This window comes from Camponotus vicinus, unplaced genomic scaffold (assembly GCF_025532165.1).
Source record: "Camponotus vicinus isolate PSW18456_S1 unplaced genomic scaffold, iyCamVici1.0 SCAF_6, whole genome shotgun sequence".
Lineage (NCBI taxonomy): Eukaryota > Metazoa > Arthropoda > Insecta > Hymenoptera > Formicidae > Camponotus > Camponotus vicinus.
In genome coordinates, this window is record NW_028141978.1 from 8,268,644 (window position 1) to 8,288,797 (window position 20,154).

At 26.9% G+C, this 20,154-nt stretch overlaps 1 protein-coding gene and 1 long non-coding RNA gene across 8 annotated transcripts; one reads left to right on the plus strand and one right to left on the minus strand.

Annotated features, from left to right (window-relative positions):
- The first annotated feature begins 1,315 nt into the window (after window positions 1–1,315).
- On the plus strand, window positions 1,316–16,038 carry LOC145973449 (putative fatty acyl-CoA reductase CG5065). 7 transcript variants are annotated; one of them, XM_083102846.1, is made up of 10 exons: window positions 3,321–3,455; window positions 4,342–4,520; window positions 4,593–5,050; window positions 5,755–5,955; window positions 9,800–10,039; window positions 12,131–12,395; window positions 13,091–13,393; window positions 14,114–14,321; window positions 14,397–14,706; window positions 15,951–16,038. In XM_083102846.1, the coding sequence occupies exons 4-9, from the start codon at window positions 5,767–5,769 to the stop codon at window positions 14,695–14,697; spliced, it is 1,506 nt and encodes a 501-aa protein (XP_082958972.1). In that variant the 5' UTR covers window positions 3,321–3,455; window positions 4,342–4,520; window positions 4,593–5,050; window positions 5,755–5,766; the 3' UTR covers window positions 14,698–14,706; window positions 15,951–16,038. The 7 variants fall into 7 exon arrangements, with proteins under 7 accessions (XP_082958970.1, XP_082958973.1, XP_082958972.1 ...); XM_083102845.1 differs by lacking the exon at window positions 15,951–16,038 and adding an exon at window positions 14,979–15,510; XM_083102844.1 differs by lacking the exons at window positions 3,321–3,455; window positions 15,951–16,038 and adding an exon at window positions 1,316–1,691 and having other exon boundaries at window positions 14,397–15,510.
- On the minus strand, window positions 2,734–4,079 carry LOC145973452 (uncharacterized). Its single transcript, XR_014439477.1, has 3 exons — window positions 3,676–4,079; window positions 3,518–3,592; window positions 2,734–3,127 (listed from the first exon to the last, which is right to left on the minus strand). It is a non-coding gene; the product is annotated as an uncharacterized LOC145973452 (long non-coding RNA).
- Window positions 16,039–20,154: the final 4,116 nt, after the last annotated feature.

The window sequence follows — 20,154 nt, forward strand, 5'->3', positions numbered from 1 at the left end:
GTACGTGCGCGCTTCGCGCGTGTGCGTATGACGTCGGCCGTCCACGCATACATACCGGGACACCATTCCTGCCGGTGCGTGTACATAAATTATGTACGCAAATCATGGTTATGAACATGTAAATTTTACTCAGGATACTAATCTCAATTAGTTATCTATTTTTATAACATTTTTCCTGCATTGATAAAAAAAATATTTTTTATCAATGCAGGAAAAATGTTATAAAAAATAACAATTGTGCATTGGTGATTAATTAATTTTTTCTATATATTAATATATTTATTAATTAATGTTTTCTATATATTAATATATAGAGAAGAATTTTATATATGTTATTATTGAAAAAAATATATTTTCGAAAGATTATATAATCCAAATAATCTTGGCTCTAAAATAATGCAAATTTTTTAAAAATATATTTATAAATCAATTTATATATAATTAAGTAAATAGCCAAAAAACAAAACTAAAACGTTTTGTTTTATAACGTTGGACGTCTGAAAACGCCATCTGAATGATAACATAATGATATCAGTAAGTCCTCTAATGCGTCGATTTTAGAGGAAAAAAAGACTTCATATACATGACATCTAAAAGAATACTGTAGCATGACTTCTTATAAATGTCATCTAAAAGAGTACTGCAAAATGACTCCTTTTAAATGTTAAGAAAATGTTACTATTACCCAATAAACACATGATGGTATATTATACGTTTAAATCAAGTATTTACGGGAGGTCTAAATGTGATAGATTTATCCAATAAACACATGATGGAATATTAAACATTTATTAAACGTAAAGTTAGTATAAATTTGGTATAAGGCCCAGTTCCACAATCCAGTTAACCTGAGTTTAAGTGGCGAATGTACCAATCAGGACCCAGTTTAACGTATTAAACTCGGGTTAACTCGAGTTGTGGAACTGGGCCTAAGTATATCAAATAAACGTTTTAATTTTTATGGTTTTTATACAATCGTATAATATATGATAATGATATCCGTTTTTATTACATTTGCATAAAACAAAACGGACTTTATGCGTTGAAAAATATTATATAAGAATACGAAAAGAAACGTTTAATTTCTAGAATGTATCTGCGTCTATTTTATTTCTTAAAATCGTATATTTATGTAATCGAAGAAACGTTTATTGAAAACGTATATAATTTATGAGAAAAATCTCATTTATAAATGTTTACAAAATTTTATTCTATAAATGGTATAATCTAAGTCTTAAAAACGTTAATAAATTGTTGCACGAATAATATATACACACCTGATTTTACAACTAAAATATTATACGACTAATAAACATTTTATTATTATATATATTTAACTCAAAATATGGTCAAATATATACCCTGGCAAAAATGAGACGTTTGTTTGGCGTTTACATGAACGTTTGTGGAAGTTCGTCGAGAGTTTAAAAACGATTAGTAAAGAGTTTGTAGAACAAAAATTGCAACACTGCAGCGTTTAAAAAACGTTTGTACGTTATAGCGTAATCGTAAACGTTTGAAAAGTCTGAGTAAACTCTGTACACGAGGATGTATCAACGTTTACTGAACGTACTCTGAAAAATGTTACCTCAGCATTGCAAAACTTTCATGTAACATTATATAAAGAGTTTGTAGAACAAAAATTGCAACACTGCAGCGTTTGATAAGCATTCAAAACCCAACAGCGTTATGTAAGTGCTCTTACAAAGTTTGAAAAGCATATAAACTCTCAGAAAACCCTCACTCAACGGTTGTTAACGCTTTATAAAGTTTCTTATTTTCGCCAGGGTATAATAATAAAATATGTTTATTAGTCGTATAATATTTTAGTTGTAAAATCAGGTGTGTATATATTATTCGTGCAACAATTTATTAACGTTTTTAAGACTTAGATTATACCATTTATAGAATAGAATTTTGTAAACATTTATAAATGAGATTTTTCTCATAAATTATATACGTTTTCAATAAACGTTTCTTCGATTACATAAATATACGATTTTAAGAAATAAAATAGACGCAGATACATTCTAGAAACTAAACGTTTCTTTTCGTATTCTTATATAATATTTTTTAACGCATAAAGTCCGTTTTGTTTTATGCAAATGTAATAAAAACGGATATCATTATCATATATTATACGATTGTATAAAAACCATAAAAATTAAAACGTTTATCTGATATACTTATACCACATTTATACTAACTTTACGTTTAATAAATGTTTAATATTCCATCATGTGTTTATTGGGTAAAGTCCATATCAGATTATGCCTACGCATTGAAAATTTAAGATTAAAGATTGGAATTTGACAAATCAGAACAAAAGGAACTAAAGTTTCTTTGTCCTGATTAGTCAAATTTCAACTTTAATCTTAAATTTTCAATGCGTAGGCGTAATCTGATATGGACTTTAATTTCAACTTTAATCTTGAATCTTAATCTTCAATGCGTAGTCAGATATGGCTTAGGAATTTTTTATTTATAATATTTTTACATATTTTATTATTTGAAAGAATATACTCAATAATATATATATATATATATATATATATATATATATATATATATATATATATATATATATATATATATATATATATATATATATATACACAACTCTTTTATGATAAATATATAATTTATACATTTTATACAAACATTAGAAATTATGTGGTATATATTATTTTTTTTCTTTCATGTATAAAAATATACTTTTATTTTGTTTTTGTAAACATAAAAAAATTGTATTTTTCTTATTATATACTTAAAATTATTTAAAATTATTGCATTCTTATACATATTTTATTGCCATATGTAAAAAATAAAGTTCTGTTACAAACCAAAATAAAGAAAAAGATTATTGCACATATTTAAAAAATAAAATTCTATTATAAGCTGAAAGCTTAAAGAAAAATCCAAAATAAAAAAAAATCAATATAAAGCTTAAAGAAAAATCCAAAATAAAAATCAATATAATTATAATATTTCAAAAAATTTCATTTCTTTTTTTCATGTCGTTTCATAGTTTGACTTATTCGATCTCCAGCATGCTGTAGCCAGTTCTTAATTACAGCTTGAATTTTATGCGATGAAATACTTTTCCCACTAACACTGATGATTACTTCTGAAAAAAATATTTATTAATTATAATTTCGTAATAAAAAAATTTACATATGTAAAATTTACATATATTTTGTGATGCACCAAGAGCATGTTACTCTGCACGAATATATATATATATATATATATTCATTGATTCAGTTATTTTGTTATTCATATTAGTCAGTGTACAGAATAATATGCTCCTGCTGCATGTGTATAGTATCATTAAATATATGTAAATTTTATGCCAATGCTCTACAATGTTTACTGAGTGTTTCTGTTAAAATTCTAGAGCATTAGATGCCAGTCTTGAAAAATCAGGTTCAAGTCGTTATTAGTGATGTATTATCGTATGTGTTTGTAATGTATATAATTCGGACTAATTTAAAAGTTTGAGACAATAAGATCATACCGATAATAACGTCAACAAATTTCATGCATCTTGTTTCAATCGTGTTTTTCTGTCCTGTCCATGACAGTTTGTAGGCTAAAAGATCAGTTACGATTAGTTTTAATGCATTTCTCACATGCTGTTCCGCATCTTCTATTTTTGTCAATTTCTTGACTCACACAAATCTTTTTCTCCACAATATAATAAATAATCTCTCTGGTCCATTCACATTCGGTAGATTGATTATAGGTTATGTGGTTTTTGAGAAACATCTTGCGAAATGATTATTTACTGATAACATTTTCAAGAGAAATTAATGAGATATTTGAAAAGACCTCTTAAAGAGCTCTTCCTTCTAAGACTCTAGAGCCATCTATAAATAGATATCATAAAGAGCTCTTTTAAAAGACAGTTTGCAAATAGATACATTTATTGATATCATTTCCAAGAGAAATAAATGAGATTTTGAAAAATTCCTCTTAAAGAGGTCTTTTCAAAGATATCTTGCAAAAAAGATAACTTATTGATATCATTTTTGAGAGAAATTAATGAAGTCTTTAGAAAGTCCTCTTAAAGACTTCTTCCTCTCAATAATGCTCACTGGGATGTCATTAAAACTAAATCGAAAGTCTCATTATATATATATATATATATAAACTATTTTTTTATTACAAATTAACTTTCGGACACAAAAGATTCGAACAAATTGTGTGATCGAACTAATGAGACTTATATATATATATATATATATATAACGTAACATCCGATTATATGAATATATCTTAAATATATAAGTTTAATGTCCGAAGAAGGTTTATGAGATAAAAAAATCTTCTTTATTGCAGAAATCAAAGAACAACATCTTGGTTGGCCGCTATTTGTGTACCAAGCATACTCCCAAGGTCGCGGGGAATCATTGGGAAGGCCCGAAAGAATTCATTGTTCTTTTTACTGCCGATGAGTAGTGATGTCATAAATCTCAACTCGAATCCAAAATTATTTCCATATATAAATATGAATGAAGGTGCATTGTATTTTCAACGTTAAAGTGGACTCGAATACTAAGTGATTCGCTGCATAATCTTGAAATTTCCAGAAAACTATTTACTTAAATAAGTAAGTAAGAAAAAGTGAAGTCTCTTCATACGAGGTGATTGAGAGGAATGTGACTCACTCCCATCGCTAAATTGTACGAAGGAGGAGAGGGAAGTAAGAGGAAATTTGCGAGACCCTGAGAGAACTCGCTACCGCCCTCGAATCTACCGGACCTATTCTGGACGAAGGCAAAATTACAAGAAAGTCTCAGGAATGACCACGCCATCAGCCGTATAACAAGGATAAAGCTTGTCTTGTCGTATTAGCATTCAGTCTGTTCTAGCAGTTCTTACGATATGGAACAATAAGACAAAATTCTCTTCCAAGTGGTATTTAAATCTTCCCAATGGTGTTCGCTCTTTCAGTGTAAAATATTTAAAAAATTCGGATCGTTGAGTTGTTCTCCCCGCCTGGTCTTGCTGAAAATCTTTTCGAATTTTCTAAGATACGCTCGATATAGTAAGTATGTATATCGAGACATATAAATACACCAAAGCCAACGAACATATTTAATAATTCGAGTAGTATTATTCTAAAGAATTAGAGAAAATAAAACAATTGCAATTTTACAAGTTGCAATTTTTTACAAGCATCTGATGATATATGTGACTTTGTGTAATTGCTGCTACGTTTTTTTCTGCTTAGTTTCTTTTTTATTTTCCTCCATAATAATAATATTTGCTTGTCTTATCTTAGTTTTTATAATAATTTAAGTTAAATAATTAAATATATAATTGATACATTGTGACTGAAATTCTCCAAATGGGGCGGGTTATACATATTTACGATTAATGAATTTGATTGATAAGTAGAAATGAATATTTTTATCAATCATAAAAACTAATTAGAAATGTGTTCAGAAAAAGAAAGAAAGAGATAATCATTATGTCGAATATTAATAAAATAGAACTATAATGAAACCATATACATATATATAAATGTTCGCTTCAAGCTGCGAATTTTCTTAGATAATTACAAATAAAAATATAACATAAATAACATCTTATAAAATAAAGAGTAAGAGAGAAGTAAAGAATTCCATACAAATTCTTAAAACTAAAATTATAAATAAGTAAGATTTCAAAGAATGCAAGCCATAATTTTTTATCGATTTTTTCCTTCCTTTTTCTGACGTATAAATAGTTGGTTTACATCTCTTTCAGCTTTCTCGAAAAATGGCCACAAAATCGATACCCGACTGGTTTTCCAAGAAAAATATCCTCATCACAGGAGGCACCGGATTCATGGGAAAAGTTTTAATCTCGAAACTACTACTTAGCTGCCCCGATATTGGTGATATCTTTTTATTAATCAGAAGAAAGAAAGGCATTGACTCGCAAGCAAGGTTTCATCTCATATTACAGGTATCGTAATGAGCTTAATTATTTATTTAGAAAAAGAAAAAGAGGGAGAAAATAAAATGAATAGATAAAAGAGGTTATTTGGAAATACAAGGAAAAGAGTGCTGCAATTTTATTTAAAAATAAACCTAATTGTCATTACATATGAAATTTATAATTATTATACATTCATTTGCGACCTATTATGCATGATTGGAATTTAAAACATGATCTAGATACTATACACGACTATACTGATTATGAACTGCAAATGCATGAACATAAATTTACATAACATAATACAAATGATACAAATTATCTTCTGCATTTCTTTCATTATTCAAATTAATTGCTTAAGTATTTAACATTAATTTAATTAATTACATCCATCCATTTTTTTGTTACTCATGTACAATTATTTCTAATTATCTTACAAATTAATTAATTTACAAATTAATTAATTAACAAATTAATTCGTTTTTAATAGTAACATAATAGCATTTAAAATCAAATTTTTATAGAAAGGAAATCTGTCTCTTATAGCTATATTCGAACGATTAATTAAAGATTTAAAAATAATAATTTACAGAGATATGTTAATTATTTATTTAAATATCGTTTACGCATTATAAATCTTTAAATTTTCTATATTTTCTTTTGATACATTTTTATAAATTTTTTATAAATTTTTTGGAAATTAATTTGATAATATCTTAAACAAATATCTAAGTGAAAGAATTGCTATAAAGCTTATGTACATTCTGTTATCCTTATTGAATTTCGATATATTATATATATATTAAATCTTCGAAAAAAATATGCTAAAATAAAAGCTACTTAAATTTAATCACACAACACAAGAGTTCTCATTGTATTATCTATTTATATCTCCAAAATGCGAGTTGCAGTTAATCCAAAGTAAGATAGTATTGTAATTGAAGAAAAGAAATTGACTTTCGGAAAATTAAAATCCTGAGAATAAACGCAATGTACCTTGCATTAATACATTACGCAAAGCTTTTGTTATTTTATATTATTCGTTTATCTATTGGTATGAGCAAAACAAACACATAGCATTGAATTATCAGTGTAAGCGAAAACACTTCAACGTAAATGTGCATACGCACAAATATATGCGTCAAGGTGGCTAATAGAACGGACCGCATTACGATCTCTTTGGCAAATGCGTTGTCGTTAAAATAACTTCGATCAATGATGAAACAACATGCAATAGACACGCAATAGACCTTTCCTGACATTATTCCCTCGAACCAACGATTTATTATAATTCTAATTTTTCTTTTCACGCATTATATTATAGCTTTCATAACGACTTCATCCGCTGAAGATGTCGAATATTACGACATCACACGCGGCGAATAGAATGCAATTGCTTTTTTAAATTTTAATAGAGTCACGCTTTTTATGAAGAATAACGAAAGGCATTAATATTAGCGATGTGGCAATTGAATAATCTGATCGTACCACAAAGTATAGGAAAACAATGCATAGCATAATCGATATTTCATTATTTTTTTTGTCTTTATCTCTTGTTCATTGAACTTTTTATTTTATCATGTGTCTACAGCTGGTCCATAATTTATTCCAATAATACATAGTGGATCGCATTGTTTACAGAAAATATAAATATTCTTAAATTTTAATAAACGTGCACGCGGAAGTCGACAATAATCGATATATGCTTAGAATAATTATATTATATTCGATGAATTAGATGATTTAGATGAATTGAATCATCGCGAATTGCCTTGACATCAATCACTCCTTCAGAAATTTTCAAATTACTTCATCATATTTCCGAGTGTTTCAAAAGACTTTCAAAACTTTCGATGTGTAAAGATTTGCTAAGCAATTTTATCCTTGAATCATGTGAATGCGCGTCGGAAAATCGGAAAATGTTTCTGAGACACTACATTATAATTCGTTTTCTAGAAGATATTGGAAAGTAATCGTTTCCAATACGTCATTGTATTTTTCCATCGTGGATTTTTCATCGGATTGTTTCGTGAACAAAAGAGCTAATCATATAGAGCTATGCTAAACGGTTATTATTGTTATTATCATTTGGAAAAGAAGTGAAACAATTATAAAAACAGCTTATTATGCTCGTAAATCTGTTTGCACCAATCACTTCGACCTATTCATCTATCGAATACGATTCATGATCAAGTGTCTGTTAATTGTGACTTGGAATAGTCAATTTTATATATGTACATTACACACACATACATGCATATATAATGAGATATAGCCAGCAAAAATGATCTTTTTAACGTCAACTGATGATGAATTAGTTTTTTATAATTAGCTGATTTATGCGAAAAATATTGACCAAGATTTTTTCTTTTTTCTTAAGAAGGATGACTAAATATTTCATTCTCTGTCTTAATTAATTACACTTTTGAAAACCTTAGCAATAAACAATAACACATCATATGTCATATTAAGTTTTTTATTATTTTTTTTTATAACTATTTCTTTTACACACTTTTTTCTGAAAATATGAATCATTTTTGAGACAGTGCTTTTAGCAGTTTTAAATAGATATAAAAAAAAATAAAAATTTACAATACGAAAGAAGCATAATGTATATTAAATATATTTCGAAATATATTTTATCGAACTTCGTATAGTAATTCGCCTCTTTTGAAATTGCAAACATCTATCTAATATTATTATTAATATTACAAAATATTGCAAACAATTTGTCCGATGTTGTGGTGTAACTTTTACTTTTTAAATATTCATTTAATTTATTTAAAAAGTTGTTCTAAATGTTTATTTATTTCAAATGTTTACTTAAGTAAATTCCAGAAAAGAAAAAATATGCAGTGGGAAAAGGATAGTCTTGCAGGACACTCAATAGAGTCTTTCTTGCCAATGATCAGGAATCACCGAGTGCACTGTATAATATGGACAAATTTCATCCTTGGAAAGACACAAATTAATTTCTTTCGTGTAGCAAGACATGTCTACAAGTGATGATTTTTAATAATTTCCGTAATCATTGTATCGACGTAACTCTCTGGCAGTTAAGATATAATTCTCTATCGAAATTACATTTGATAGAAATCGCTTAATCTCAGTGCAACTTTAATGATTTAATGGCACAATAAGAGTTCTAGCGGTTTGCTTAAAGTCCTTGTGAGAAGCGTGCTTTGCTTTTATTAATTTTTCACAAGATTTTTCACAAAAAACGTAAATGTAAAATGTCCTCCTCTATTATCTATATCAGGTTTTTAATATTTTGCCGAACTCGAACGTTTAAAAATTCCAAAAATAATATACTTATATCACAATTTTCACACTTTTATTGATATATTTTAAATTTAAAGAATACGAGCAAGTTTTGATTTTCTTTGTGAATTTTTAGATTTTAACTCAATACAAAGAAAAGTTTTTGAATATATATTTATATAAATTTTTTTTTCTTATTTTGATCTTTATAACGCTTTTAATGTGATAAAGTTTTTATTAATATTTTGTATAATAATTATTAAAAAAATCATAAAGCATTAAGTCTTCGAAACCCTAATGTATATTTTGTAAAAAAAGTGTGTTTTATCAAAAATTATCTATTTTTATTTTTTTTCTATTGTACAATTATAAATCTATTGTATACAATTAAAATTACATTTTCTGTAATATCACATAAAAATTGAAATATTCCCTAAGAGTTCCAATAAAATTGTTTCTAAAGAGTTTTTTAAAAATTAAGAAAATTCAGGATATATTTATAAAAAGTTTAAAGAATTTTAGATCATATTGAAGAACTGTATAAATGTGTGGAAGTATCTTTTAGAAAAAGAAAAAAGACTTTAGAGACTAATGGAAATTATATTTGCAGCAAGAGCCGTTTAGGATCCTCAGAGAACAATATCCAGAACGACTAAAGAAATTGATACCAATCAATGGTGATATGATCGTAGACGGACTCTCTTTATCCGAGACAGACAAGGAACGTCTCACGAGCAAAGTTTCTGTCGTCTTCAACATGGCTGCTAATGTCAGGTTCGATCTATCGTTGAAAATTGCAGTCAAGACTAATACTGTGGGCACTATAAACATTGTGGCGCTAGCAAAACAGGTGAATGCTCGCTATAAATTTATATATGTGTCATAAACATTGCAAGTCCACGTTTTAACTGGCAGAGTACGATTAATATGACGTCATAATATCAAAATAATTTTTTAATATTGCCAACTATTTGTCAGAATGCAATCTATAAACTACGCATTCCAATTAAGAGACGATCAATAGAAAGCTTTGACGGTAACCTTTTCTATTTATGTATCTCCATCTACAGTTGAGTTAAAGAGAGACAGATCACACGTCCTTGAGAAACACTGCGCTCTCTTTCTGAAATGAACACCGATTAAGATAGGTGATATGCAATTTTTATTTATAATTAGTATATCTATGTGTAAGTGCAAACCGGTATAATCACATAGATTGAATTTTCTTCGTTATTTATTATGCAAAAATTGTGTCCACAAACATTAATTAAGCGAATAAGATTAAAATTTTATTTCTTGCTAGAATAAGAAATTTTACTTGGTAGTACTGAAGTGAAAATTATAGTGGTATATTACGCGTAATACTATATCGTTGCAATTTCGTATCTTTAAATAGTAGTCTTTTTGTCGCTCTTATTTATAACGAAAAAATATACCTATATACTTGCGGATTGAGAAAGGTTTAAAGTAAGATTATATTAGGATAAATTACAAATAAATGAAAAAGAGATTGAATTATAGCTTTTGTTGTTAATTTGCTATTTTAGCTAAAAAGTATATTCTATCTGTAGCTAAAAAGCATATTTCCCTCTTTGTCAACAATTTTTTGTTAAGAGGCAATTGCAAAGTCATACGACAAAACTACTTATCGTTACGTTTCTTTTTTTACAATCGTAATATATCCGAATAATTTTATTCTCTTTTTTTTTATACAATTGCATTTTGACTGATATTTTGTGATAAATAAACTTTTTCTAAATAGTAATTATAATTTAAATATTAAAGTCAGTTCTTTGACGATTTTAATTTACCTAATTTTTGATAAAATTATAATTTTTTTAAACGATTAAATCATAGTTTATTTATTTTTAAACAGATTTAAAAAATGATAATCGAACTGTATAAATCTCTTGTTATAAAAAGTCATTTTTTCTCTTCATTTTTGAGTTGAATTTCTTTTTTCTTTAACATTTTGTTGGCTACTTATTAAAGCTACCTATTTTTAGAACATGAAAGCATACTAATCGTTTCTTTACTATTCAAAAATATTCAGGCACGTAAAAATGCACGCATATAAGAATGTTTACAAAGAGAGATTGATGTTAAGATGTAACCTTAACGTTTGTTCTTAAAAAAAATAAGTATTTATAAATTAACATACATACGTTGTATGTTCAATTTTATAAATCTTTCGAAAACCCTTCATTAAAATTAAATATTTTAGGAATATTTTTGTAAAATCTTACTCTTCAAGCAAATAGTTTTTAAAAAATCAATTTTTTTCGATCCAAAATGTCCCCGTTAAATGATTAAAGAAAGTGAAAAATCGATATTTACTTTTTTGTGTTTGTAGCTCTACATAAAAGTTCCATATAGGAATTTATATTCATAGATATTTATTAAAGATCCAATTATGTCAGACGATATTCATAATATTGTTTAAATAAATGATCTTCTTATAACATAGACGAATATTAAGATCTAAAAAATTGGTAACCAAAATCATCATACTCAAGAAACGGCAGAAACTAGTGAAAAAAATTGCGAGTTATTATAAATTATTATATACAAATTTGTTGAGTTTATAATAACACGTATAATAACATTTTATTTTTGTTTATTATAATAATTGTTATTTAAATTATAAAAACGTTAAAGATTGTCGTAAGAAAAAGAAATTCTAATTTTAAAAATTTAAAATTTAATATTAATGGATAACAAATATACACGAATTATGAGCTTCTGATGAGTAATTGACTAAACAGACGGAATCCATTCTTCAGTTCTGATAAAGCGCAATATTTAATGCTCAGAAATAAAGATTCTAGGAGACTTATGGTTTTAGTATCTGCTCCTAAATTAAAAGTAAAAGTCTTTATTCGATACTAGAAATATTTAATACTAGAAAATGTAGTAAAATAAAGCATTATGTATTTTTCAGATGCCTCTACTCGAATCATTCATTCACGTTTCAACTGCTTTTTCTCAATGCGGCGAATCGGTACTGGAAGAACGCGCTTATCAAACTAATGTTTCAGCAGAAGTTGTTATTAATATGGTTAATACGCTAACAGATCAAGCATTAGACGAAATGAGACCACAACTGTTGGGTGATCAACCTAACACGTACGCCTATACCAAGGCACTCGGCGAAGATTTCTTGTCGAAATGTAGACTGCCCGTAGGAATTTTACGTCCCTCGATAGGTAAGAAATTCTTCCTAACATGTTTTCGAAATCTGTATTTATTATATAAAATAAGATCATGAAAAATAAAGAGTTTCTTATTACAAGAAAATATTAATTTGATTAAAATTAATAATAAAAACATTATATTATTATTGAATAGTCAGGACAAATTATAATATCCTTAATAAGAAGTCACGCATAAACTATTATAATATAGCATCATCTTAGCATAAAAAATTTTAAATTTTATTTAAAATTAATAGAAAAATAATAGAAAATTATTGAAAATATTAATCAAATTTATAATATGTGCCAAAATCATTTTTATTTTTTTAATAGAGTATTATTTTTATATTTTTATTCACATATTTTTTTTGTTAATTGCTGTTGAAATAAATTTATCGACATAAAAGTCACGATATTATTATAAATTATGTGAATTCTTATAACAAAGAGGAGAAAGGTATTATTCTCTTCTTATTTCAATATTTTTGAAAAATATAAACTTTTATAAAAAGCATTTAAGAAATAATAATGCTAAGAAATATTTCAACATATTATTTCATAAGAAATCATTTGAAATCACATTCCGATATATTACTAATAATTATAATATATTATAACTATTATATATATATATATATATATATATATATATATATATATAATAATATTGACAATTATATGATGTTCTGATTGTACTTGTATTTAAGTGGCAGCGTCTTGGAAGGAACCAGCACCCGGTTGGGTGGACAATATGAACGGTCCGACCGGATTAATGGTCGGCGCGGGTAAAGGAGTTATACGATCCATGCTCTGCAACGCGAATTATTTGGCCAATATAATACCTTGCGATATGGCCATAAATGCGACAATCGCTCTGGCTTGGCAAGTCGGATTGGAAAAGTCTACTAAGCCAATATTCCTAAATGCCACAGCTAACCAGGAAAATTCAATTTCTTGGGGCGATGCTGTAGAAATAGGAAGAAAACACATATACGAAAATCCGTTCTCGCGTAAGGAATATTAAACCAGTCTAGTAAACTATTATATTAAAATTAAAATTATAAAAGCAATAAAACAAAATACTAGAAATTATATTCACAAATATTATCGATAAGTTACTAGTTAATTGTGTTTCCATTCATAAATGTGACATGTAATATATGTTGTTACATCGTAGTTCTAATCTACATAAAATTGATTCATATAGAGTTGGTAATAAATAAATAAAATAAATTATATGTATTTAATTTATAAAATTCGGTTTTCAATTTTTTTTGTTTCAAACAGACACTAAATGGACTCTATTTTTCATTTATCTGCCCAATTTCAAATTATAATCTATTTTATTCTAAATTCCTTGTTGAAATTGTATTGGAAATTAAACTGATAAAAAAAGATATATTTTAGATTTTATGTTAGTACTTGTCTTTTATAAACTTTATTTCATGATAAAAAATTGTATATGAATTAGTTATAAGTTTGGTTTCGCATGTGAAGAAACACATATATAACAGTATAATATAACAATAATATTCTGTTACATTACTATTATAATGTTGCAAAATAATACCTATGATATATTGTATTTATATTATATAAATGATTTGCATTATATTATTTGTTATTTTCATATTATATTATTGCAACAAATAGTGTTTACTAGAGAGTTTTTCGACGATATGAAATTTTGCAAGATAAATCTAATATATGTAACGTTACGTTTTTTTCAGAACCATTATGGTATCCCGGTGGAAGAATGACATCCTCAAAAATTTTACACTGGTTTGCCGTTCTATGGCTGCATACTATGCCCGCGTATCTATTAGATACCTTACTTATTATTACCGGGAATAAGCCTTTCATGATACGAGTACAAAATAAAGTGAACACTGGATTGGAACTGCTTCAATATTATACCATGAAGGAATGGAATTTTCGGTGAGAAAAGCTAGCGATTTTATTAAAATTTAGTCAGGACTTACTTTTTACATTATGGATTTAATTTAATTACAGCCACGACAATTTGCGCGATTTGCAGCATCGACTGTGTCCTTCGGACAGAGAAACATTTTTCATGGATACGAAGCTTATCTCTTGGAACGAATATTTGTTGACATATATCTTAGGCATAAGACAATATTTTTTGAAGGACGATCCTTCGACGTTATCTCGTGCAAGACGGGTCTTCAAGTTTCTTTATTTTGCCGACTGTTTGCTCAAAATAATGCTCGGAATTTTCGTTGCTTGGATAATGTATACCTGGATCATTTCCGCTAAGCCTATTATAGCAATGCTAGTCAAGACGAATGACTGAATATATAAAGTATGAAACTTACTTATGTCGAATAGCTATATAGTTATTATATAAATATACATGTGTGTGTACTATATGAAAATCAGAATAAAATTGTAGAGATAAATGTAGAGGTAAACATTTATAAAGGTTTCTGAAATAAACGTTTTATTTATATGCAAAAGGAAAATTTTATTGAATTAAATCAGTTCTGATTTTCACACAGTGACGCGAATAACTTTACGCCATTTGTATTTCGGAAACAAAAATTTATATTTATATAAATTATTTTTTTATTTTAGGCCTTATATACGTCTGTGAGATTTAAAAGTTGTAAACAATTTTGTATATATATTTTATATCTTTTGTTTCTACTTCAGAATATATTTATCTATAATTGAACCATAATTGTAAACAATTGTAACGTAGTTATATGAAAAAAAATCAAATGATAATTTTTGGATTCGCCGAATATATGTAAAGTGTTTTATGTCATATAAAATAGAATCAAAACTGTCACGTAGAAAGCAAATATCTTATTTTCAGTTTTCGATATTACTGTAAAATTTTATTTTCAATCTCTTCCTTTATTATAATTTAACTGTATATAATTTAATTATTTTTAAAGCTTTTTTCCTATATAACTACGTTCAATTGATCGTATCTCGCTGTATTACGTAAATAAGAGATGCCATTTTATACTAGTTTTATACTAAGTTGCATTAATGAAAAAACGTGCCAATATTTGCAAACTTTTATTATAGTTTTTTCATTACGTTAAGAGTATGATAACATTATAATAACTACAAAGATTAAAAACTAAACTATTAAGACGCTTTAATATCTTATATAGTTTGATTTTCCTTACATTTACAATTTAATACAAAAATTGAAAAATATATTAAAATATTTCCAAGCGGGTACCTTCAATGGACGACATTAAAATGTATAACAATTTCTCTCTCCTTTTCTCTCTCTCTTTCTTTCCTTTTCGATTTATTCTTTTAAATAAACGTAATAGATTTTTCAGTCTTGGGAGAAGTAAGTATATATGTTTTTTACTTAATGATCAAAATTACTAAGGCTGGCTGCACGTGAGCGGTTTGAAAAGACTACGTTTCATTCATCACGCGTTTAAGCAATAGATCTAGCTAATTACGAAGTACGATAACATTACTTTCGAAAATTACATGTATACATTGCTTCATTACAATCTAGATACTGCTTAAACATATATCAGATTAATTAATATACATGCAATTTTTTATTCACAGATTGTGTAGCGGATCTAATTGTAAGATTATAATCAAAACGAGCAACGACAAGACTTAATATTAATGCCTTATAGTTCAGATATAGATTCTTCTTTTAAATTGAATTAGAAAAATCATGGAATCTCATGCGCGCATCATCATTTGAATAGCAATTTTAGTTTTCTTTATGTAAAATATGGATTCTAAATTATCGTATAATGTAACGCATAAAATATTTCAAGTTTTTATTTTTAAATACTTAAAATAATAATATATAATAAAATATTTTTGTACTAGTTCTCTACTTTTATAAGATACTTTAATATTTTAAAGATATTTCTCTCTCTCGCAATAATATAATTACTTACATATATTAGGTATGTGTATTGTGTAATTACTTAATTTTTCTACACAAAGATATTGTGTATATTTTACATCACCTATCGAGAATGATATTCGCAACAAGAAGATTTCAATATCGAATCTTTTTAAACGAAATTAAGATATAATAAAAATACAAATTAAAAAATTTAATTCTGTATTTTCGATAATAGCTAAATTATGTCTATGCAAAACATAATAGAATGTACGTGTGATTAATTTTGAGCAATAATTATACATGTGTTATTACTTTCTCATTTTCTATTAAACTTTATAAGTTAATCATTTATATTTTGATTGTCGGCTAATAATATTTGTTTATTTTACTTCAATTGACACTTCGGCAAAATGTTTAGTTAAACCACAATGTATAAACCACAAGATATATTAGTTTACGTCTAACAATGCATAATCGGTCACGTGCAAATTCTATTTGATGCTAATATCTAACTTTAATTTATGATGCTTATAATCACTGTTATATTTGATGCTTTCATGTTAATGTCCTAATTAATCCTTATGCAATATTAAAATATTTAATATTTGACATTAACAATATAATTTCTTCTTGACTATTCTCTTTTATTTTTCTGTTTTAATACAAATAAAAATATTATAAAAATATTATAAAAAAACTTGAAGTGTGTTGTAAGCAGGGATGGGAAAGTTACTTTTTAAAAGTAACTCGTTACCGTTACTCGTTACCGAGTAAAAAAAGTAACTCGTTACCGTTATTAGTTACTTATTTTTAAAAGTAACTAGTTAGCGTTACCGTTACTTCAAAAATAACGATTCGTTACTTTTCCCATTACTTTTAATGTTAAAACAAGATAGAATTAAATAAAAAATTTACTTTGGTAATATTTTTTATTAAAATTTTTAATATAAAAGCAAAATTCTTTATTTTAAATTTACAAAACCGTAAAAAATTTAAAGAGATATAGATTTTAAAGCACTTAACATGTAACTTCACATGTAAATAAAAAAATTTTAATTTTCATTAAATTTATAAATACAGCTAAATTTGCATTCTTTTTGTGCTCTCGTCCGATATTACGTCAAACTTAAAAGCTAGCCGATCACATCCATTCCTCAGACGACTGAAATAACTGTGATTGACCAATGATATCATTAATCGCTCCAGAGGTGGCTGTGAAGCTGGCACGACAATCTACGAATTTTAATGTTCTTGACCAGTATGACATTTAGATCAGCATGACATTTAGATCATTCCGATCGTTTACTATTTTATAAATAACACAGGTCTACAAAAAATGGGGTCATGATTGTTGTTGGGCAGCTGGGGGTCATTTCCGAAGTAATTTTCTGCGTAGAATCCGAATCCGAGGTCAGAATTGGCCCATCACGTCAGGATTTTGAGATATTTGAGGTTATATACTCGAAAAATGGCTTTTTGGGCTACTTTTGAGGTTATGTACAGGACGCACAAAATTTTTTAGCTCTTTTCTTCTAATTGCATCATTTAGTACTACTCTTTCCCTTCAAAATGAGCTGTCGAATGGTCATCTACGATTTTTCCTTGCAGAGTTACGGCCATTTTAAGATGACATGATGAATTCCAAACCCTGCGCCGTTATAGCCCAACAACGCATGAGCATTCACATTAAACCTGTAAACTTTGAACTATAAACCCGAAAATCTGGACTGAAAACTGTATATATGGGTTTTTGGGATCGCTGATGCTCATGACCCAAAGAGAAATGACAAGTCGGATAGACGTTTATTAGACGTCTAAGATGTCTAATAAACGTCTATTGGACATCTATTAAACGTCTTAGACGTCTATTCGACTTATCATTTCTCACTGGGGAGGTTGTTGGAAGACATTAAAAATTCATAAAAAATTATTAATTATTGAAATATCGGTCTGGAATTGCATATATAGGCTGAACTATAGCAGAATTATTGGGAACTCTTGCTAAAGTAATAATTTTCAACGCGTTTTGGTTCTTTAGAGGGAAAAGTGTCGTGCTAGATTCGCAAAGTTAGCACGACATTTTTTCGATTTCGACTTTTCAGTATAAGGAATGCGGAACTCTTTAATTTTTATCAGGAACTGTAGAACTATGAAAAGTGCTATCAGAACTCTTAGTATTTTTTTGAAATTCGTAGATTGTCGTGTCAGCTTCACAGACACCTCTCAGAGCAATAAATTTCATCCGAAATATTATCGAATTTTATATGAATGTCGGTCGATGACTAAAAATTGAATATGACAGAAATACGATGTCATAAGTATTTTCAAAATATGAAAAGTAACGGTAAAAGTAACTGTTAAATTCGTTATCGTTACTAAAAAAATGTGACTACGTTATCGTTATAGTTACAGAAAAAAAAATGTAACGCCGTTACCAGTCCGTTACCAAAAAAAAGTAACTATAACGGTAATGGCGTTACAAGTAACGCGTTACTTCTCAACCCTGGTTGTAAGTATTTGTAAACTTATAGATTATAGATATACAAATATATATATATATATATATATATATATATATATATATAAATTTAAAAATACATCATCAATAAAAATTATACAACAATAAAAATATATCACATATCTATTAAAAATATTATGTTTTTATTTATATATTAATTTAATCGCAAAAATTTAAATCAATTATTTTATTATAAAAATATATAATGCGATATATCTATATATTAATCTTTATTTTTAAATAAAAACAATTTATTAATTATAAAAATTATAATTATAGCACAATTGCAATTGTAAAATTGAAAATAAAAAAATTACATTTTCCACTTATTTATTTATAGAAGTAGACGTATTTAAAAAATTTTCCTATCTCTTCAGTTTACAATTTTTAATGATATTTTTGCAACGCAATGTAGAAGGAACAAATACAGACCTAATCAGCTAATAGTATTTACTCATTCTCATTGAATTGACACTTCAGAGAAAAAAATGGTAAGCTATATCGACGTGACAAACTTCAAGATTATTAGTATTAGTTTACCTAGACATCTTAATTTCGCGATTTCTCTAGTTGTATTATGAGAGAAATAATGGAGATAAAAATACATAAATATAAAACATTTAGAAATTTACAACTGCACAAAGTAACATAATGTTAATGTAATATATATACGTATATTAACATAAAAATACTCATCGTTACTTATTGCTGGATTATGTAATTTGCGAAAATAAAAACTTTTAAGCTTTAAAAACAAGTCGATATATTATGTAAATGTATAACCTAAATAAGTTTATTTTCAAAATTATCAATTTATTTTTAAAAATGCTATAAATTAATTAACTATAAGCGGGTAAATTCTGAGAAATTAAAACATTGTATTTTTTATCATTTCTAAAATAGAAATAAATATCGATTTTCCATAACTTTTTTCTATAATTATTTTTTCTTTGATAGTTTCTTTTTGAGATAAATTTATTATATAAGTCAAAAATGACATTGCTATATTCTACTCACGTAATCTTTGTTACGCGTACTAAAGAAATCGTTCTACGTAATATTTTTCAACTGACACATACTTAACGGGATTTTCACTTTTCACACGTATTTGTTTAAAGGAAAACGATACACACGTCACAACATAAATAACTAGCGTTTATTACTGTCGCGAGGTCTCTCGTAAAACAACTTTTGTAATAGGTCATGTATTTATTTTCAAATGTAAATTACGCATGAAAAGAAAAGAGAAATAGAAAAAAAGATGTGATAAAAGTTTAACACAAATATCTTTAAAATGATCTTATATACAATAGCGTCACATCTATGTATAAGCGAAAAAGAAAAAGAGAGGGAGAGAGGAATTTCACTTAAATACAATTTCAAAATAG